The sequence below is a fragment of the Poecilia reticulata genome, linkage group LG14, assembly GCF_000633615.1.
Source record: "Poecilia reticulata strain Guanapo linkage group LG14, Guppy_female_1.0+MT, whole genome shotgun sequence".
Lineage (NCBI taxonomy): Eukaryota > Metazoa > Chordata > Actinopteri > Cyprinodontiformes > Poeciliidae > Poecilia > Poecilia reticulata.
This window is the reverse complement of record NC_024344.1, coordinates 18,830,748-18,852,182: the sequence shown is the minus strand read 5'-3', so window position 1 is coordinate 18,852,182 and position 21,435 is coordinate 18,830,748. Positions and strand designations below refer to the sequence as shown.

The following is a 21,435-nucleotide window of genomic DNA, read 5'->3' as shown; positions in this document are numbered from 1 at the left end:
ATCACTTTTTCAGCCAGATTCTCAATCGTGTTGAAGTTTGAACATTTAGGGAGCCATGCTAACGCATAATGTGTTGACCTAAACCCTACAATTATAATGCTGTATGTTTACAGCTAATGCTGTGTGTTCATGTCTCAACTCCAGCAGCCTTAAACTGTTTTTTCCCCCCAGTTTGGTTTGTATTTTATTTAAAATCTTGCTGGAAGACAGGAAAATGTTACACAACTGTTTTTATTCTCTTTCAAATCAGTGCAAAAAATAAAATAAAAAATGGACTAGTCAAAAACTTCAGTGATTTTATGTGGAATGATGATGTTGAAATCTAGATTTCGCTTATAAGCATTTCCACAGTTCCATTTATATTCCATTTAATGAAAATAAGTGCCTTATTTTATGGTTTATTGCAACAATAAATATATTCTCAACTGGCAGTGGTGGAGTAAGGGTCATAAAGCCCTCACATTAGATCAGAAGCAGATGTTCAACTGCTGATGTATATATTTTAAACAACATATTGAAATAAATATTGAAGCCATATTAGAAGAGTCAATGTGATTATCAAAATACAAAAAGGCTATTTTTTTTACGACGGAGTATTAGGGCCATAAAAACAAAGAAAAACCCCCGAAATTATGTCATAATTAGCGTGGCCCTAATACTACGTGTTACTTTTTACAAGATGTAAATGAATAATCACAAAGCCATATCTGTTGCAGAGTGCATTTACAAAACAGAAAGCTATCTGTCCCATTCTGCCCTCTGCTGGTGAACTAGTGGTATAGCATATACTAGTTCCTGGTTGATAGGACAACACGCTTTCGGCCACTGTTAGCTTAGCTCGCATCTTCAACTTCGGAAAGCATGGAATTAGTCGGTTTTTAGTTTACCAAAGAGGCACTAGACGAAAGTACAATAGAAATTATAAGGTGTTGTTTGCATTTTATGTCCAAGGTATGGCTCTGTAGACAGAGTTTGGTTTTAGTGGGCTTACCAGCTTGCAACCGCCAGCTAAGCTAGCTAAGTTGCTAGCTACACTACAGTCCAAAATGACTGACTGCTGCGCTGCAGCGAACTGTGATTACCAGCAGCAGGGGTCCGAAAACACCACTCCACTTTTCAGCTTCCCTTTGGATCCGGAGCGGTAAGGATTCGTCTTATTTCGTGGAAAAGTTGAGCAGAAATAAGCCGCGTACAGCTTGCAAAATGAATATGTTAGCCCTGGACTGTTAGCGATGGGGTTAGCTTTACATCATGTTAGCTAATAGTGACACAACTCTGGAAAATGGCGCAGACTCATGTTACTCTTAAAAGAAAAGTCCGTGTGAAACAAAACACGTTTGTTAGCCGTTATTGACTTCCAGGGCTGTTTCATAAGAGGCCATGCCTGACTTTGATTAATTGATTAAGCTCAAGGAAAATAGGCGGAATGGAGTCTTTTTTTTCTTCCAAATGTGTAAATGGCTATCGGATCAACAGACAGTCCACAGGGGTATCACGGGCTGACATGGGGGCAGTTTGGCAAGAGCACACCTCGAGTAGCAGTGTTTTGGCGTTGCAGTTTTAATAACATGCTTAGTTATACAAATTCTACTGCAAGTGTGAAAAGCTAAGTTTGCACAGTTTAACTTGTGCAGTTAGAGTTAACTGGCGATAATAACGCTATAGTGACTAATTATGACTAATTTTATGTTGAAGAAAAAACTGCTTTCTGTTTCGAGATATCTATAGGGTTTGTATTCCGGCTGAAATCCCTCCATCTCCCGAGTACGCGCAGGCAGAGTTGAGGGTTATTCCACAGCTTTTCAGTAACCTTTGATTAGTTTTTGTTCAAAGTCTAAAAATACGTAAAATCTATTTGCGATCTAAATCAATATTTGTGGAACCTCTAGTTTGTCAAAATGCAACAAAACAGGATATCGATTTTTTATTATTAACACACCAAAAAAGAAGAATCAAATTATCCATTTTTGGCATGTGGGCCGAAATTAAATTGGAAGTTGCCATGGGACACAAAAAGTACAATTTTTAAAATACAAATTCAAAAGTTTTTTTCATTGTAATTTTTGCTTGTTTGTTTTGCTAACTTTATTTTACTTGTACATCCTCCCCAATACACTAAACCTGAAATATTTTACAGAAATAGTTTGACTGCAGGAAAACTGGTATGTAATTCATGCTAAATCCAAAGTATAAAAAGGATCTCACTTATTAAAATACAGTTCATTTCAGAAATTGTATTGCCAAGTTATATTCTCAGCAGCAAAAGCATGCTGCTGAAAAATTTTTTTTTCTTTTTTTTCAATCAAAGGTTGTCCAGACTAAATAATCTGGGGAAATCAGTCAGATTGGGCATGCAACTTTTAATTCATCACATGTTTGGAAAGATGGAATAAAGAGCACACAGAGTCATGGTGGCTTGGTGCAAAGGAGACTTTTGAGAAACTATTACTACTGTTGTTGTTTTTTTTCTGAGTCTGTGGTCGGCAGGCTACTTAATGTCATTATTTATCTTGCTTATTTTTCAGATGCCAGCAATGGTTGATCAACTGCCATCGCCAGGATTTGGCATTGCAGCCGCCAGAGCAGTTGCACAAGCTGTACAAAGTTTGTGCAAAACACTTTGAGCCCTCCATGATTGAGCAACAGGTAAGAGTCAAAACTGAGCTCGTTGTCCTGTCGGCAGTTAGAGACAAATGAAGCTGGTGTCAATTCTTAACGCGGTAACTGGGTTTGTGGACAATTAACTTAATGTATGACAGGGAAGCTGTAGTAGCTGAATACTCACCTCAGGCAGCCACTAGGGGGCAGCGTAGCAGGAGGAAGCAACCTGAGCCAGTACAAGGTTAATGGCTTTATGCTGAAAAGTAAACAATGAGGTGAATTAGAGCCAGGGTAGATTTTTATCAGACAGATCGGGAAAGATTAAGATGATCTTGCATGAGAGAGTTTATGAGGCACAAAACCAGAAGACAGAGACTGTCTGTCACCTGCCCAACCAGATTGGTGTGTTGTCATTTGTAATAATTTTAGATGTGTGAGACGAGTGTTCTGCAGGTTGCTTAATTCATTTTCTATGTAGTCTTTACGTTTGTAGACTGCTCTATTGTTTGAATGATTAATTTTACCAATGCATGCTATTGTAAACAAACATGGTTTGTTTACAATCTTCATTGTAGCCACAGTGGTATTTACCACTTACTTTTAAGCTCATTTCATTATGATGACAAATCTACTAGGAATAACGGAGTTAGTGTTAGCACATGTTTTCCTGGGACTTGGTTGACTTTATTGGTTTGTTTATTTATTTCTCAGCAGCTACGACGTTAAACCAGTCTGTAAAATGTTTGCAGTCTGAACAGAACCACCTACGTGTTGCATCAGGTCTAAATGTGTTCAACAGATAATAATCCAATATCGTTTGGTGATGTTTATAACTTTGTTTGTGGTCATTCTACTCACTGCTTAACACTAAAGTTACATTGCATTAGCAGTGTGACTAAAACTGTACAGAAAATCTTTAACTTTGGGTGAAAGTTTATTAACTTTGTGTACCATCCTAAAAACTGTGAGTAATTTAATAAGATGTCCAAAATACCAGAGAATCTTCATTGTGCACGCAACAATAAACATTTAATATCTCTTTTTTTCAGACTGCATCAAGCTGTGTGTTAAAGGAAGATGCTGTTCCTACCATATTTGACTCTACTGCTCCTGTGACTCAACAGGAATCATGCAACAGGAAGCGAGCTAGAGACCCAGTAAGTATACATTTTAGTGTTTAAAATTAGTCCTTTTGGAATTTAAGCATAAAAACCCTAATGATCAAATGTGTCTTTATCCAGTCAGGAGAGGAAGCTGCTGTTGTAAAGAAATCAAAAGGTAACTTGTTCAGTTTGCTGGAAATTGAATTTCTTGCTTTTATCCCAAGAACATGTCGATGCATTAAAAGATGATGAGTTTGTACAATCATTTCAGCTTCTCAGTTATGCTTCTATTATTATTTCACACCAGAAAATGCACCAGAAGTGAAAGAAGAGCTGACAGAAATGGAAGTACCTCAAAAGGAAAACCAAACTCAAGAGGATGTAGCCATCTCAAAAGCAAAAGAAACTCTGAAAATTTACTTTAAGGAAATCCTGGCTCTGACGGGATTCAGCATCAATGGGGCAAACAGCAGTGCGGATGAACCAATTGGCAGTGTGCGGGGTCAGCGGGCTCACAATCCGATATGTGTCGAGAAAATAGACAAAAAGGAAATCCTGCAATTCGGCGAACACTTCATGCAGGAGGAGATCCAAAACAGCCTCAGACTGTCGAGATTCTTCTCCATTCTTGTCCAGGACGTGACAAACATAGAGGGAAAGGAGCAGATTCCGGTTTTCATCCGGTCGGTAACGATTGCAGGTTTCCCCCAGAAGCACCTGATTGGTTTCTTACCGTGCGACTTGGATGCAGAGAATCTGTTCTACATGCTGCTTTCTGAGCTGAGAAATAAATGGGGTTTGAGGATGGAGCACTGTCGAGGACTCAGTTATCTCTCCACAGGAAGCATGTGTCAGAAAATGCGGGATCTTACCTGCAGAATTCTGCAAGAGTTTCCACAAGTAGTGCTCTCCCCAAGTGACCCGTACGCGTTCAACATTTGGATCATCCGCTGCATGCCCGTGCCCTCCATTCAGAAGGTTGCAGATACTGTGCAGGAAGTGGCATTATTACTCCGACAAATCCCAGAGTTAAGCAAACGATTGGATGGAAAGATCCAGATGACATATGGGCATATAAAGGGTGAAGTTGACCGGATCAAAGCTGCTCTCAGTGGGATTTGGGAATACGGCACTGACGCCTTCCAGACTATGCTAGAAATCCTCGAGCCATTCCTTACCTGCATCAATGAGATCATTTCGAAGGTGGATGAAGAAACGGCCCAACAGATGGCCAAGCTCAAGCCGGTTCTAAAGAACTTTAACTTTATCATCTCACTCGTCGTTCTGAAGAACACACTCTGCTGTGTGAGCATACTTAACTCCAGTCTCAGGGGAATAATAAGCATCAGCAGTACCTTGCAGTATACTATCTCCAATGCCTTAAAGCTGGTCAGCAAATACCAACAAGAGCTAGCAATATTTCACAGGAAATGGTTTTCTGACGCAGTCGGCCGAGCAAAAAAACTGGGCGTGGAGATCACTAAACCAGAAATGGCCCAAGTGGACCCAAACGAGACCCCACTGGAGGACTTCTACAGAGAGACTCTGAGTAGGCCCATCTTGCAGTACCTCGTTGCAGAAGTGAAGAGAGTGTTCAGCACCGAGATGGTGAGGATTCTCCGATGGCTCTCGTTGGTCCCGTCTTACATGGCCGACCACAATTTCAGCATTCGCAGGGATAAAGTAGCTGATGCCAACTTGAACAACCTCGCACGCCCTGACACATTCTACGAAGAGCTGGGATGTTGGGAGGTGAAGTGGAGGCACGCGAGCAAGCGGAGAATCCTCCCGACCACGGTGTTTGCTACCCTCAAAATTCCAGATATCGGGTTTTACCCAAATGTGCAGAGCTTGCTGAGGGTGTTGGGGACTGTTCCGTGTGTAAACGCGGAGGCAGATGTGTACGGACAGTACCACATGGTACTGGAGCGATGTCATTTCTATCTGAAAGCCACCCCGCAGGAACAAAGACAGTGCAACATGGCATTTGTGTACGTGAACCAGGACGTGCACTTTAGTGTGGAAAAAATGGTGGAGTCGTACATCGAGAAGCATCCAGACATCCTGAAGTTGCTGCAGATGGTGAGCAGATAAACACAGGCTGAATACAAGATAACATGTAAAAGGTTACTGTTCATTCTGAGCTAAAGTGCATTTGTGTTGCTATTTTACAGGACGATGCCATAACAGAGAACCCTTCACAAGGTAATTTCAAGCTATTTTGTTGCAGTTTCAACACAATATTATAGTTCATCAAATTGACATTGTTACATTTATGCCTAAAACCGTAAATTAATTTCACTGTTAATGAATTTTGTTAGAAATACAGACTAAGTCTGGAAAAGGCTGAGATGTCATACCAGATCCATTTTCTGATTTTAATATAAACAAAAAAAGATCGCTTACATTTCTTAAAAAACAAAAAGAAATTACAAATGACAAAATTATTATAAAAAAAGTGGCTTTTTTTCTCCAATCAACTCTTCTGTGAGTTGTAAGACCAGGTATGAGGGCCAGGCTATGAGAATTTTTGTTTAATTACGGGAATAAAGTCATCAGATTCGCAGAATAAAGACATAATTTTACCAGAAATGTATCTTAAAATTACAAGGAAAAAATTTAATGCTGATGTGTTAAAACTATTTCTATTAAGCATTAGGTTTTACTAATAAAACTTATGTAAAAAAGTATAACTTCACAAGATGCTCGACATTTCTTATATATTTTTATTTTTTTGAGTTCTCAAAAAATTACTACTTCATTCCCTTGATATTATGACTGTATTCTGGTTGTGACGTTATTCTTGTAGTAAAAAAAATAAATATGGCCCTAATAATTGTCATAGTTTACCTGAATTCAAAGTCTAAATAAATATAAGCTGATATCAAAAATAAATAAATGTATGTAGACATATAAACCCTGAGATTTATTTTCTCATGTCTGGATTTTAAGCAGTTCTTTCATTTATTTATTTTTTAAACAATGGTCGTTATTAAGACTCGATTAGGGATCATTTGAGATTATCTGTAATTTACTTTGCAATGGATTTCTTCTTTATCATAACACTGTAATCTCACCAAGGTCCAATCTCATCTTTCGATTCAGTGACTGTCCATGGAAACCACGCCGAAAAGGATGCTGAGGAGGAACTGAAGCGGATAAATCTAGAGATGGATGCTGATAGGCTCGTGGAGATGAAATGTGCAGAAACTGATAGGGAAGCTCTCAAATCTGCTTTGCAGGCTGCAGTGGTGGCTGCCTACAGCAGTCACAGCAAGCTGCACACAGATGCATGTCCTGTTCAGGATGGAGAGGTGGAGTATGTGACCAAGTCTGAAATGAAGGAAGTTCTCACAGTGTGTGAGAATTCAGTCAGGGAGGGGATCCTCACAGAGGTGGGGAGTTCGTTTTTTTCCCTCATCATCGACCGTGTTGTGAAACTGGGAGAAAAAGAATACCTCCCGATCTTCATTAGGTTTGTTGACAGTTTTGATGTCATGCGCTTAGAGTTGGTAGGATTTCTTGAGGCAGATCTGGAATGTGACGTCATGGTGCAAAGTCTTCTGCAAAAAATAACTGTGGACTGGCGCCTGGATTTAGGTAACTGCAGAGGTCAAGCTTACCTTGGCTCTGGTGATGTTTCCTACAAGCTCAAAGCCTTTGCCTGCAAAGTGCAGGAGAAGTATCCGCTTGCTATCAGCACACATTGTTCTGCTTATTCGTTCAACACATGGTGGTCTAAATCAATCCCAGTACCTGCTGTTAAAAGAGCCCTGGATACATTTGAAGAAATCCTGACATTTTTTGGGAGCAGTGCTGCTCTAGAAAAACAACTTGACCATGTGATAGCATATGGCCTGAGAGAGAGCTATGAAAAGGTCCAAGAGTTACAGGGGAAGTTCTGCACTGTTTGGCAGGAGAAGCATGACTCTTATGAGGTGTTTGTGCAGATGCTTGAACCCCTAAGCGAATGTCTGGAGAAGATCAAGAACAACCCACAGAGATGGAAGCTCTCCGTTTCTGAACAAGCCGCAGTCCATCTGCGCAAAGTCATGGAGTTTGATTTCATAATTTCCATGGTCGTCTTGAAGAATGCTTCCTCCTTCACCAGAGAGCTCAGCGCAGGTATCCAGAAGGACCAGTTCAGTGCGGCGTCCCAGCTTTGCCAAATCAGTGGTATCGTGGCCACTCTGAACAGAGTAAAAACCAATATGAAATTGTTCCACCAGAACTGGTTTGATGAGGCTTGTGCGATAGCACAGAGCCTTAGAGTACAGATCGAAGTGCCTGACAACTCTCTTCCAAAAGATGGCTTGATAAAGCCAGCCACATATTACAAAGACTGCCTGAGTGTGCCCCTCGTAGATAACCTCATCAATGCCGTAAAGGATCATTTTTCAGATGACCACAAAGAAGCTCTGAACTTCCTCTCCCTTGTTCCCTGCTCAGTCACAGTGAGCTACATGTTCGAGAGCCTGAAGTCAAAGCCGCCTCTCTATAGCAGCGACCTCCCTGACGCTGACAACTTCTTCACAGAGCTCTGTTGTTGGAGAGTAACGTGGAAGACTAAGGTGGCATCTGTGACTATCCCGAGCTCCATATTTCACACGTTACGCCTGCCGCTCATGCAGTACTTTGGGAACATCAATACCTTGCTGAGGATCATGTCTGTCCTTCCCAGCACCACGCTAGAGGACTGTGGTGTTGTAATGCGCCACAAGAAATTCCAGGACTACTTGAGAAGCACGTATCCCAAGGACAGGTCTGTGTGTTTGGCTATGCTCTACGTCAGCACAAACTTCAGCAGGGACCTGGACCGTATGGTCAGCCAGTGTTTGAAGGTTACGCCACAAGCGTTGGAGGGCATCTGTTTGGTATGTACCCCTATTCTTTACTGTGACGTAGAGGGACCGTTCTGTTTTACTCTACAGCCTTTTTTAATTTAACAAGATTATCTTGCTTTCTTGCAGGACAAGGAATCAAAGAGTCTCATCAAGAATTCTGAAAATAACATGGAAGGTAAACGGTAAAGATATTATTTTTATAATTTAGTTTTTTGCCTGTTTTTCTGGTAATTCTAACCATTTTCCTTGATGTATTTAGTTGACATGGTCAAGGACGAAGTTGGGGAGCTCAGTATTCAGCAGTCTCCTGAGAAGTTGCAGATCCAAGAAATGAAAGCCACGGATGAGAATGGGCTCACAGGAGACAACCGTCAGAGCCTGGCTACAGTTTTTAGGCTGGCAGCACTCCTGGGAAAAAAGAAACGCAGTCTCTGTGAGCTTTCTGAGGAAGACAGAGAACCTCTTGTTCAGGAGCTGAAGTTGTGCCACTGGTTTGGAAGTGAAGGCAAAAGCATACCATGGATTAGTGATGACGAAATGGAGAATCTCCTCATAAACGGAATCAGAGATGTCATACTAAAAGAAATGCAGGAGTCTCCATTTTTCTCCCTGATCACCGATAAACCTGTTAAAGTTACTAACAAAACCTACCTACCTGTTTTCACTCGTTACGTTGGCGAATCTACTCCAAAAGTGGAACTGATTGGGTTCTTACCATTTAATGAAAATGGCGACATTGACAGGCAAGCAAGTAACCTTGCAAAGATTCTTACTGAAGACTGGGGCTTGCCCATGTCGAAGTGCCGAGGCCAAGCATTCATGCATTTAGGTCCAGGTTATCAAAGTCTGAAGAAGATGTCTTTAGATTTCCTCAACAACTCTCCGCTCTGTATCGTTACACCCAGTGAGTCTTGCGGTCTCGCTCATTGGTTGGCCAGTAGTGTGCCTTGTCCTTCTGTGGTAAAAATGCTGGACATCACAGAAGACCTGCTGCTGTTCTTCGACCAATCTCCTGATCTAGAGGAACAGTTGGCAGAGGCTGTTGATGGGCTTTTAAACATGCCAAGAGAGGCTTTAGAGGAAATTCCAGAAACTTGCTGCTCAAGGTGGAAAAAACGGGAGGACTTTTTTGACATCCTTGCTGATACATTAGAGGGCGTACTCAGCTGCTTGGATGCTGTTAGCTCTAGTGCCACAGGCGCCAAGTCGATGCATGCTCAGGTTCTGTCTGCTGCTCTGAGGAACATGGATTTCATCGTCACTCTTGTGATTTTGAAGAACGCCTGTGCACCTCTTCGTAACTGCAGCACCGTTTTCCGCTGCGGAAACCCTGCTGACATCCTTTGCGAGGTGGAAAAAATTCCTTCCATTATAGCAACGCTTGAGAAAATGTTAAAAAATGTGAGCTCTGTGCACACCACTTGGTTTGAACAGGCATTCCAGTTAGCAACCAAGGTGGCTCCTGAACAAGTGTGCTTCTCAGAGGAAGTTAATAGCTATGATTCCCCGGAGATTTACTATGTAGAAAATCTGAGTATTCCACTACTCCATAATCTGATTGAGGAGATGAAGTATTGCTTCTCAGACAACCATTTAAAGGCTCTGTCTGTCCTGTCACTGCTTCCTTCTTGCAATCCACAACCCATACTTTCAGAGGCCACAGACAAGCCTTTCAGCCTATACCTTGCAGATCTTCCTGAGCCTGACATGGCTGAGCAGGAAATTAACGCTTGGGCTGCTGTCTGGAGAGAGAAATACCAAGATAGTGCTCTTCCAACATCTATCGCTGAAGCACTTGTTCATCCAGAATCCAAAAGCCACCCAACCGTTACATTACTGCTCAGACTGGTTGCTGTGTTGCCGAGTGTCAGTATGGAGTGTGACCTGATGAAGACCACTCTGAACTCAATGAGGGATCTGTTTAAAAACACAACGTGCAGAGGCAGCCGGATCAGTCAAGTGATGCTTTTGTTGCACTCCACGACACTGCAGAGACTCCCAGAAGTCATTGAGATGTGCATGGAGGTTGATCCAGAGAGCGCTCCATGTCTGTCCCAGGTATGTTCACTTGTCACATGGATGTTTTAGCCAAATAACTATACTAATGAAAAATATTGAATGTCCAAATTTGAGGTTTATAATGATTCATTTGAATCATTATGAAATGCTCATATAATATAAACATTACATTTTATAAATGAGAATTGGTTGGGCTAGTTTTAAATAGACTCGGATATATATACACTCCCTGTCTAATTTTGGTAAGTTAGGAGAGAAACCATATGCTTTTTGTTGCCATCGGCGCGATTCTGGCAAAGATCTGCTTAGACCAGTGGTTCTTAACCTGGGTTCGATCGAACCCCAGGGGTTCGGTGGAGCCTCTGYCGCGGAGATAAAGACACACTTGTGTAAAGTCGTGATGACGCGTCCCGCTTTGCCATCACTTGCTGCAGAGGATCATGTTACATTGCTTAGCCAATCAGAGCTGCGGTGGAGCACTAATTGAAGGAGTTCCACCCTCAGCATGGATTTGAACTTGTGTCTTTAATTACTTAAGCAAAACTCACCGTTTTTACCATAGACATTAATATTATAACATTAATGTCTATAATATTAATGTCTATGGTTTTTACCAAATTCTATAATCTAAATCTGCTCCTTAGTCGCATCTTTTCGGGGTTGCTACTGCCTCTAGTGGCGTGGGGGTGGTTACACAGCTAATATAATTACATTACTAAATCAGAACACCGCCAAGTATTTTGTGTGTCGGCGGGGGTCAGGGGGGATAAGAAGGGTTTGGTGAATGCGCATATGAAACTGGGGGTTCGGTACCTCAAAAAAGGTTAAGAACCACTGGCTTAGACCTTTGATTACTCATATCTTGGAACATAGCTACCTTTTAAACGCGATCCACCGATTTCCAGGTCCGTATTATCCAAAAGATTGGTTTTAAATTGGATAAAGAAGGCTAAAATTAGTTTTTATGTATTTGATTACTGTCATGGTTGTCTCTAGAATTCAACCATTTAGCTGCTTGAGGTGAAGTAGAAATATTAAGAGGATGGCTGCCTTCTCCTGTTTCTCCCACCCGCCTATCCAAAAACCAGTGTTGGCATTGGGACCATCACCATATTTAACAGCTGTTCCAGTTATCTCAGGTTTGAAAGCCTCGTCTTTAATCTTTCAAACATTCATCCTGCCGTTGTGGCCAGATGCCTCAATCTTCGTCTTGTCTGCCCATAAAACTCTGATCCAGAATGTATTTGGCTTGTCCACATGGACAACTGCAAATTTCAGTAAAGATTTAAGAGGTGTTGATGTTGGATCAGGCGTTCTGCTTGTTCAGTTCAGTTCAAATGCATTATTTTTCCCAAAGCGAAGTGAAATAAAGAGAAATGTTAAACTTGCTGGTGTTTCAGCATGTTCAGGCTGTGGTGGACCCTGAGTTGGTACTATTCCAACCTATCCAACTTCCTTTTTATCGCAGTTGCCAGTTTAGGTCAGGTGGTTGAAACCTGGACAGGGTTGGGTGTCCCAAGCACTCGCCAAAGCTAAAGCAATTTGTCTTCCGTAAAACCTGTGATTCGTTAAATTTGACCTGATTTAGATGTGAAACTAAGCATTGTTACTCCCATTTTTGAACATTTTCACTAAAAGAATGCAGTTACAACTGTGACTTTAAACTAGTAAAATCTGATAAATGAAAGTAATATTTAATTTTGCTTTAAACAATCCTGATTTTTCAAATCTGTTTTAGTAAGTTTGTCTTAAGTCAACTTTAATGTTGGATGTTTCAAGATGTGTGAAAATAACCCATGCCAAGTAGGTCAATGTTTTGTCCAAAATCCTGAAAGGCCGATGGGAAACTCAATTTGTAAAATTATTGAGTGCTGAAATGGAAAACTTGAATGGATGGGACAGTTTTGATATATTGGAGGGTTTTAGAAAAAGATAAAATCCACTATAAATCCAAAATCTTGTATGTATTGAAATTGTATTCATCCAGAAGCAGCATTCAAATGCAAGGCACAAATTGTACAATACTTTCACAATGAGCTCATATGACTAATGCAGTGATAAGAGAACAATCTGTGGTTGTTATCTATGCTAGATAACTGAGGTTTTCAACTCATTTTAGGTCATGAAAGTTCTCCAAAGATTGAAGTTGGACAGAAGTAAGTTGATGTATTGCTTTTTCAGTGACATCATCATCATCACCAAGTTTTGTGTTCTGTTTAAATTCAGGGTAGGAGTATAACTTTTGTTTTCTCTTACTGAAATTTAGGGGACCTTGATGTGAAATCAGCAGAATCCCAAGAAACGAGTGTTGCAGAGAAACCTGCAGATGAAGAGGTGAAAGCACCAGATAGGGGAGTGACTCAAAAGGTAGCTGAAGGACCTAGAACGGCGGTGTCTTTCTACGAGCCACAGCTACGTGAACAAATCTTAAAGGAACTCTGGGACTCTCAGTTCTTCACGGTCATAACTGAGCAAGTGGTTGAAATTGATGGTGAGCTCTATATCCCATTGTGCATCAGGTACTTAAACAAAGAGGACATCCAGTGTGAGGAAACACTGGCTTTCATCCCTTTCACCGAGGACTCTGGTGTCCTTTCCGAGGCCATAGAAACCGCCCTGTCTGAGAAGTGGGGACTCAACATGGAGTATTGCAGAGGACAGGCCTCACTAAGTGTTGGTGAAGCAGGAGCTCAGATGAGGGCTGTAAGTTTAGCCATTGCAACAAAATACCCTCAGGCTATTAGAACAGTTAGCTCTTCTCTGTCCCTCAATGTCTGGCTGGCGAGATCCTCTCCTGCTGAAGAAGCAGCCAATGGATCTGTCCTCATGGATAAATTATTACACTGGCTCACAGAGGATGTAGAACGCCAGAACATGCTGGAAGACATGATCATGTTGACGTACCAGCAGAATGAGGCAAAGGCCTGTGAGTTGAGGGACAAACTCATCAAGAACTGGGAGAAGAGTCATGATATGCATGAGGTTATGGTAGAAATTTTGGAAGCAGCTATGCTCTGCCTGAATGAGCTGAAAGGAGAGGGAAGTACTTCAGACCAGCAACAAGCGTCAAATTTCTTTGACGCAATCAGAAACTTTGAGTTTATCTTTTCAACTGTGGTGCTGAAGAATGCCCTAAGCTTAACTAAAAAGCTAAGTCAGTCTCTTCAAGGTAAACCTTTAGATATGTTGCTTGCTGTGAATACCTTGCCTGATCTCAAAGCGTCTCTCGGTAAGGTGAAGAGCGAGATTGACGTCCATCACAAGTCCTGGTTTGAGGAAGCGGTCTCCTTGGCTTCTAAGCTAAACGTTCAGATGCTGCATTCAGTTCTTCTAGAGCCGCTGAGTGACTTTTACAAAGAATCTGTCAGCGTGAAGGTCGTGGAGCACTCGATAGCAGAAATTGACGACCTCTTCACAGACAAGGTACTGGATACTTTAAGATGCCTGGAGATTGTGCCTTATGCAATGTTCAAAGTGGAAACCAGCATTCTTAGTGGTCTTGTGTTTCGCCTGTACAAGGAGGACTTGCCAGACCAGTCCTCTCTTCACTCTGAGATGAAGGCGTGGAAGGAGAAATGGTTGGATCCTCTGGCAGGTTACCTTCCAGCCACTGTGCTTGATACGCTCAAGACATCACAGATCAGAAGTTTTAGTAATATTGAAACTCTCCTCAGACTTCAGGTCATTTTGCCATTTTCGCGACGAGAGAGCAACTTTAGGCAGGGGAAAAGGAGTCTGCAGGACTTCATTCAGCAAGAGAAGAGATCCCTCTCTGAGCTCCATTCTCTGTAGGGGTTACAGGTCCTCTGGTTGAAGCTTTGAGCAGTGTGTTTGAGAGGAAGTGGACGTTTGTACCCCCCAACTAAAGGACTGTTTTAGCCTTCACGGACAATTGTCCCTGTACATTACTAAATTTTTCTGTTGGTTGTCATCCTTCGATCCTATGCTCTGTTATTTCCTTTCTTTCACTTTGTAGTTTGTACAGTTGTATCTCCCAATGGGACCAATATAATGGAAAAACACAAAGCCCCAGTGATGGTTCTCAGTGCTTGTGCCTTGATGAGAAACTGATTTTTATCCCTTATCATGAAATTGAGATGGTCAGCATTGTCCCATTGGTTTTACTTGAGAATCTTCTACCCCCATAATCAGAAATGACAGTGAGTTTAATCACTTTTACCAACTTTTTATTTTTTAAGACTCACTCTTATATTTCCTTGGCACAAATAGAAACCGTTAGTTCTGTCATGTCTCTGATTATTTTCTGTGTTTGCCATCTCCTTGCGAGAATGATTTTGCTGTAAACGTATCTTTGAGAATAATGTTTCCTTTATAGGAAAATCTTCATATATATTTGTCAAAAAACAATAATAAAATGATCCAAAAAGATATGTTCATTGTTGACTATGAAAAGGTAAAGGTAATTTTATTGCACATTTTCAGCAAAGAGGCAATACAAAGTGCTTTACAGGAATTAAAGGGAAATACAAACTAACAAACCAAAGGAAAGAAGAAGAAAGAATCTAATGTTGATCTAAAGTAAATAAACTAGATACTCCTACTCAGGGTTGGTAGATAAGTATAAGTAAGTATCCTCTGGTCTAATTCCTTTTCTGGCTTGGAAATAGTCTAAAAAGTAGTTGCTAAATTTGTTCTAATCCCTGTTCTGGGTTGCTAAATTAAGTATAAGGAAGTAAATATCTGGACTTTCTAAGTATTCTCTAAACTTGTAAAAGTAACGAGTACTCCACAGTTTCAAAGTAAAAACTAAATGAAGTGTCTTTTGAAGTATGGATGCTAATATGAAAGTCAACACAAGGTGGCGCAGTGTCCCTATTATTCAAAAGTGTCTTGTAACAAACTACAGGGATTCAAAAGTAAGAATACTTTTTAACTATAAAGCCGTTTCCTCACATAACCAGATTTACCAAACAAGACTAAAATAATGTACTAATTTCCGTTGTTAATGACGCAGTCTGTTGGTTCCTATTCTTGGTCTAAGAATATGTCCAGAGGAAACATTTGGGATTCTTCATCTCTATATGGTGTGTAAATATTTAGTTTACAGTTGCTACTTATTTGCCAGTTGAGCAGGAGGCCATTCTGCTTCTCGGTATGAGGGAGGGACTTGTTTAACCTGTATTTGCAGGAGATGCAAATCCTCTCTTCTGTGATTCATTGTTGCTTTTGTCTGTTAGTTAATATGTAATTTAAGGAATAAGTTTATTCTGCAGGTCTGCTGCTAGACGTTGCCTTTCCTGTTAATCATTTGTTAGGAATTCCTGCAGTTCTGAAAGGAGGCATTGCAATAAAAAAAAAACCCTGCATGGCTGTTTAAAAATGATAATTTATTGAAAACAGTGATTTTATTTAAGTTCTTGATCTTTTTCTTGTACAAACAGAAGTGGCTATAATTTAAGTGTAAAACCTGCATTACTTGTAGTAAAAACATAAAAAATTCTCCAAAAGGTCCTCGGTATCAATATTAGACTACAAATTACATTTCTGTAAGTGGTAAATCTTTTGCGTTTGTTCACTCATCGCTGATTTTTATAAAGAACGTCACTTCAGTTTGTTTAGTCACAGTTCTAACGTTTTTCATTTTCTCCCCCCACAAATTTCAGTTTTATGTTCATAGAGAAAATATTTCTGTTACATTAACCTCTGAGTACTTTGACATGAGAATGTGTTTTTATTTAAGTTGGCTCGGGAACAGGGATTTCAGTATTAAAATAACTACTAATAAACGTTTCTGTACTGTCGGAACGTGCTAAAGTAAGCTAATTTGTAAAAGCACTGCAGTGACATCTAAGTTACTAGGTCAGATCAGTAACTTTAATAAATTGAAATCAAAATTGTTTTAAGAAGACTTTAAAAGAAAATTGAACCTGGTGAACCTTTCATAAACCCTGCTCTTTGCTCTTCACCAGGAGCTAAACATCTGCAGGCCATGCTGTATTTGTTGACCTTTTTAAATGTCTGTGCTCAGGCTGTTACAGGTAAAATCTCAGGTGTGGCCTGTGCGTTTGAGCGTGAAGAACACATCCTCCCTCTCTAAGCAAAACAAGGCATTCCCATAATTGACCTCTGCAGCAGGCTTCCTGTTTAATGTCAAGGTCCTGTGCTGATATAAGAGCCGTGGCAGTCTTGTAATCATATCCATACACGGCTGGGATTTAACTACACTTGCAGGAAAGACAGAGGGGCTTAAATGGATTTCATTTCAAGGTTCTCTTTCAGGGAGATTTGACAGCACAGACCGCAACACAGACCCGTCTACAAGCAGAAGAACTTTTGGTTTGAGTTATTCAGACGTCAGCTTGTTCATTGTACCCTCAAGAAACACTTCGTTTTTATTTGCAGTTGTAAAACTGTACAATTTGAAACAGTAAGTGAAACGTGAGGGATAGTGTAGGTATTGTTGGTGAGATGGGATAGCATAAATTACCCTCTGGATCGACAGTAAGAGGTTTTTAGATTTACGAGGGATCTCGAGATTTATCTAACTCCGAAGTTATTGCTTTCAAATCCTAGATCTCGATCTGCATCCGTTAGCGGTTATTTTTCGACTCTTGAGAAGTCTCCACTGAGCAATGTGAATATACAGAAGAGGAACGTCCAAATCTTTTGTAATCCTTAAAAACCCAAGCTTTAATCCGTTATGAGGATGTTTTGGTGTTCCGATCTAACAGTGTAAATATTCACAAGAACCAGATGTATCTGCACAATTTATCTAGCGTGGTGTTTAGAAGCCAGTGGCCCGGTCGATGCCGAGATTAGTGATCCTGCCGTCGCCCCCTCGGCTTTGTGTTTAGCAGGAAGTGTGGGAGCAGAGACATCTGTAAATGAATTGAGTGTCTGAGAAGGTTGGAGTCGTCTCCCCACCCCTCATGGCCCATCGTAACCCCCAAGGAACTTGACACATTTTGCTCCTCTTCAGAAACACCTCTTTAGACATAGTAGGGTGTCGTTGTACGTTGTGATGAAGGACCTGTATGACTGATGCTCTGACAACGGGACCTCAAACCTCGAGTTGGACTCACGGAGATGTCAACAGCACCGTGTTGGCAGGAAAATACTGATCCCAAAACTCCTTTATCAAGAATGTAGACAGTATTTTTACCCATAACGTTTTAATTTAGCATGTAAATATCAATTGTAGCAACACAATGTCGGCTTTTGTTTACAAGAAGCATTTGTTGAGTGATGATACAGGTCTGAAATGGGCTGCATGGTGCCGGAGTTCAGTCTGAAATGCTTGTGAAGGACCTCATGTTGAGTTCTGAAGTCTTTCCCCCATCTGTCACTTAAAAGGGCTTCATACTCAAAGCACAAAGATGCCGAGGGTTTAAAATGATGCAAATAAAGTGTGTGAGACGACTGGACGACGCTTCTCGTTTCTGTGGAGATTTCAGACACAACAAAGTTTGGGGATTTTCACCTATTGAATGTGAGGCTCTCGTCACTCAAAACTAAGCTGCGATCCACAAAAACATTTCGAAACCCAATCTGAAACTAAGCTCCAATCCAGAATGTTCTTATTTGTCAATAACCAGCTAGCAGCACATGCACATGCCTACGTGTCATGCACGAATCGGAGATAAGAGGCTAAATGAAAGCTAACCGTTACAGCTGCGGTTCGCTGACTGTTTCCATTCGAAAAACCCACTTTTAATCTCTTGCTTCAATCCAGAAATGATGGCTTTTAAGAAAAGTCCTGCTTTTCATTTGACTGCAGAATTATCTACGGTTTTCTGGGGGCTTGACCGATGATGAACAGCAGGCAGCGATGAAGGTATCCTCGTCAGAAAGTGAAATATGTTCGTTTATTAGTTTATTGTTGTGGTTTTTTTATTGCTGGCACTGACAACATTAAAGGGAAAACAATGTTTTTTTTAATCAAGAAAAATTCCTAGTTCCGTAAGGTGTTTTCTTCTTCTTCTTTTGAAATTTTAACCTACGGATAATTAATTTTTCCAATGAATTTGGACTACTCTCTTCAGCCCTCTATGTTGGTTTTGTGAATATATCCTAAGCCATGAAAGTAACTGTGCACCATTCGGGCTGGGATCCTCCTGGGTGAAAGCTGAGGGTCCTCCGTCCCATTCATGATATTATGCTTGATCCACTTGAGATTACAGGGACAACAGCCTGGAGCTGTGAAACCTCTTCCTCCTCAGACATTAGCACACAGAAAACCTTCTAAATCATTTACGCAACACAAACAATTCCTCAGCAAAACTAAAATATAGTTACACATAAAGGGTTTGACTGAAGGCTAATAAATTGCAGTTTACATTTTTTTGGTTTCTGAAATATTTCTTTGGGGTTTAATAATATCCACCCATCTGAGGGTACTTGTCTCAATTACATGACATCGCAGCTGAAAATAAACTCGAAGCTCTGGATCAAACCGCATCTGATTGAAAATGTATTTGAACATTTCCAAACCGTGGAGCTGGAGTTGAAGTTTAAGAGACACTGATGCATGTTCGCCAGTAATCCCCTCTATTAAAGCCTCGGCTGCAGTGACAGTTTTAAAAACTCAAATGCAAATGTAACATTATCTCCGCGAAGCTGGTTTTCATCTTCGACGTGGATTATCGATCATAACTCCGTTCTGGCCCTAGTCCTCCATGACGTGAATTATTTCGTTATAATAAACCACCGTGCTCCCCCTCACTCCCCCCGCCGCCACCCCTCACATCTTCTGTGTTGCTTGGAAGGTGAGATGTGAAGATCAAGGGGCTGCGTGTTGATCCAAGCTCAGGAATGGAGAGCCTGTGTGTAAAAAGTCTGTGGACAGGCCCGGTCCTGCTGGAAGCTCCACAACTCCCACACACACTCTGACCTCGTTGCCCATTCACAGCCGACTGCCATGTAAAACACATCAAGCCTCTCTGACACCATCCCCCCGCCACGCTGGCCCTGTGTATTCTAAACAAGGTTCATGCATATGGAGCTGTCGTAAAGCTGTTTGGCAAATACGTATTGAAGCCAGCAGTGGGTTCCCAGAGGAAGAGGGGGGGATTGTTTTGGTCAAAAGCAGAATGACAACACCTGGCCCGCCGCCGCCGCTGCTCCCCGATGGCACAAAAGGCCAGCAGTGGAAGCTGCAAGGTCAAGGCCTGGACAAGAGCTCAGCTCCAGTCACTTCCTGAGCCAAAGCTATACGTTGCGTTCCCACAGCCGTTGCAGCCGCGGCGTATCGCTTACAGCCTGGTTAATACCGGAGGAAAACAGACCGAGCAGGAAAGCTATGTAACATTAGGAAGCTTTTCTGCTTTTTTTTTTTTTTTTTTTTAAAGATTTTTAAACAGAACATGTGTTAGAGAGTGTTTGTGTGTCTAAATGTGGACGGACCACAATATCCTGTCACACTGCATTACGGCGCATATACTGTAACTGTTATATATGGTGTCCGAAATGATTAAAGAAAGATGTATGTCGTCTTGCGAGGAACTCGAGAACGTCGTTTCATATTTTCAAATAGCTTGGGTTTGAAAAATTTGGAGAAAATTAATCTCAGTTGGCATTTGTTGATCTGTATTTATGTTTCTATATTAGCTTTACATTTTTTTAACTTGATCACATCTGAAAATTGACCTGGCATGATAATAAATTTTGCTGGATGATAAATTGTCCCAGAAAATATTTCAATAAACGATAATATTGTAGTTTTGAGAACATTTAACATTTTTGAATTAATATAACAATTATGGCATAATAATGCAAGTTTGCCCTCTCAAATATTAATACACTTTAATTTGGTACAGAGCATTTAACACTGATACAACATTTTGAACATAGAAGATGAAACACGACAACCAAAAGCAATTAAAAAAAACACACACACACACATAACCGAAACCATAAATAAAATGGATTATGAAGTTTCTAAACACTTGGAAAAATACTAATTATTAGACTGGAAATTATCGAGCTCATTTGAGTTAATTAATTGCTCATTGCGACGGGTTTTCGGGAAAGTAAAGACGATTTAGAAAAGCCGAGTCCCTGAGTTCGTTCATTTGTTGTGTATGTGTTCAAAGAATCCAGAAATGCCACAAAGTCTAAATGTAAAAAATTTTTTTTTAAATAATAAATAAAAAAAGACATTAATGATAGTAGTTATTAGAGAGTTTCAGTAACCCTACACGGTTCTACCATTTATATTTATGATTTGACTACATTCATTGTCTGAGTTTGGTGATGGGAACCACTACTTTTGTTCACCATTTCCCCCGCTCTGCATTCAAATGAAATGTAAAATAAAATAGATAAACTGCATGTCACGTTAATAGGAATGGTCTCCTTACCTCTATCAAGTTATTGTGGTTTGAAAACTGGAGTACTATTTTTTATTATACCATTCATACAATTTATAGCATAAATAAGATGCCAAGAGTCCCCAGAAAGTTCTCCAACTGTATGGAGCAGAGTAACACAGCACCACCTGTTGCTGTGCACTGCTGGTCAGCTGACTGAAAGAGAACATTTTTATCTTGTCTGCAAGAAAGAAAAAGATATAATTTGGCTCTTTGGAAATGTTTCGAATCATAAAAAAAACCTGATATTTGTTTCACTATGTGTATCAAAATGGTAAAGAAATATAAACGAATACATTTTTATAGAAACCTTTACGTAAAAAGTAATCTTTTATCAATTTATAGGAATAATTGTTGCTTTTTTTCCCCAGTTATCAAACCATGAGAATGTGATCAAAGTTCATGCCTAATTAGTAGAGAATGAGAAATGAACCATTATACATCCTTACAGTAAAACTACATAAATATATATTTTTTGACTGGCAGTTGAAAAGACAAAACAAAGACAAGACAATTTTAGCCCCCGTACAAGGCGTTTAG

At 40.5% G+C, this 21,435-nt stretch overlaps 1 protein-coding gene across 1 annotated transcript; it reads left to right on the top strand.

Moving 5' to 3' along the window:
- The first annotated feature begins 768 nt into the window (after nt 1-768).
- Nucleotides 769-14,958, top strand: LOC103476127 (uncharacterized). The gene is made up of 11 exons (XM_008428248.2): nt 769-1,141; nt 2,526-2,646; nt 3,651-3,758; nt 3,843-3,879; nt 4,012-5,786; nt 5,879-5,909; nt 6,810-8,578; nt 8,675-8,723; nt 8,808-10,606; nt 12,687-12,723; nt 12,834-14,958. Exons 1-11 carry the CDS (start codon nt 1,047-1,049, stop codon nt 14,357-14,359), a joined length of 7,347 nt encoding a protein of 2,448 aa, XP_008426470.1. The 5' UTR covers nt 769-1,046; the 3' UTR covers nt 14,360-14,958.
- The last annotated feature ends 6,477 nt before the right edge of the window (nt 14,959-21,435 follow it).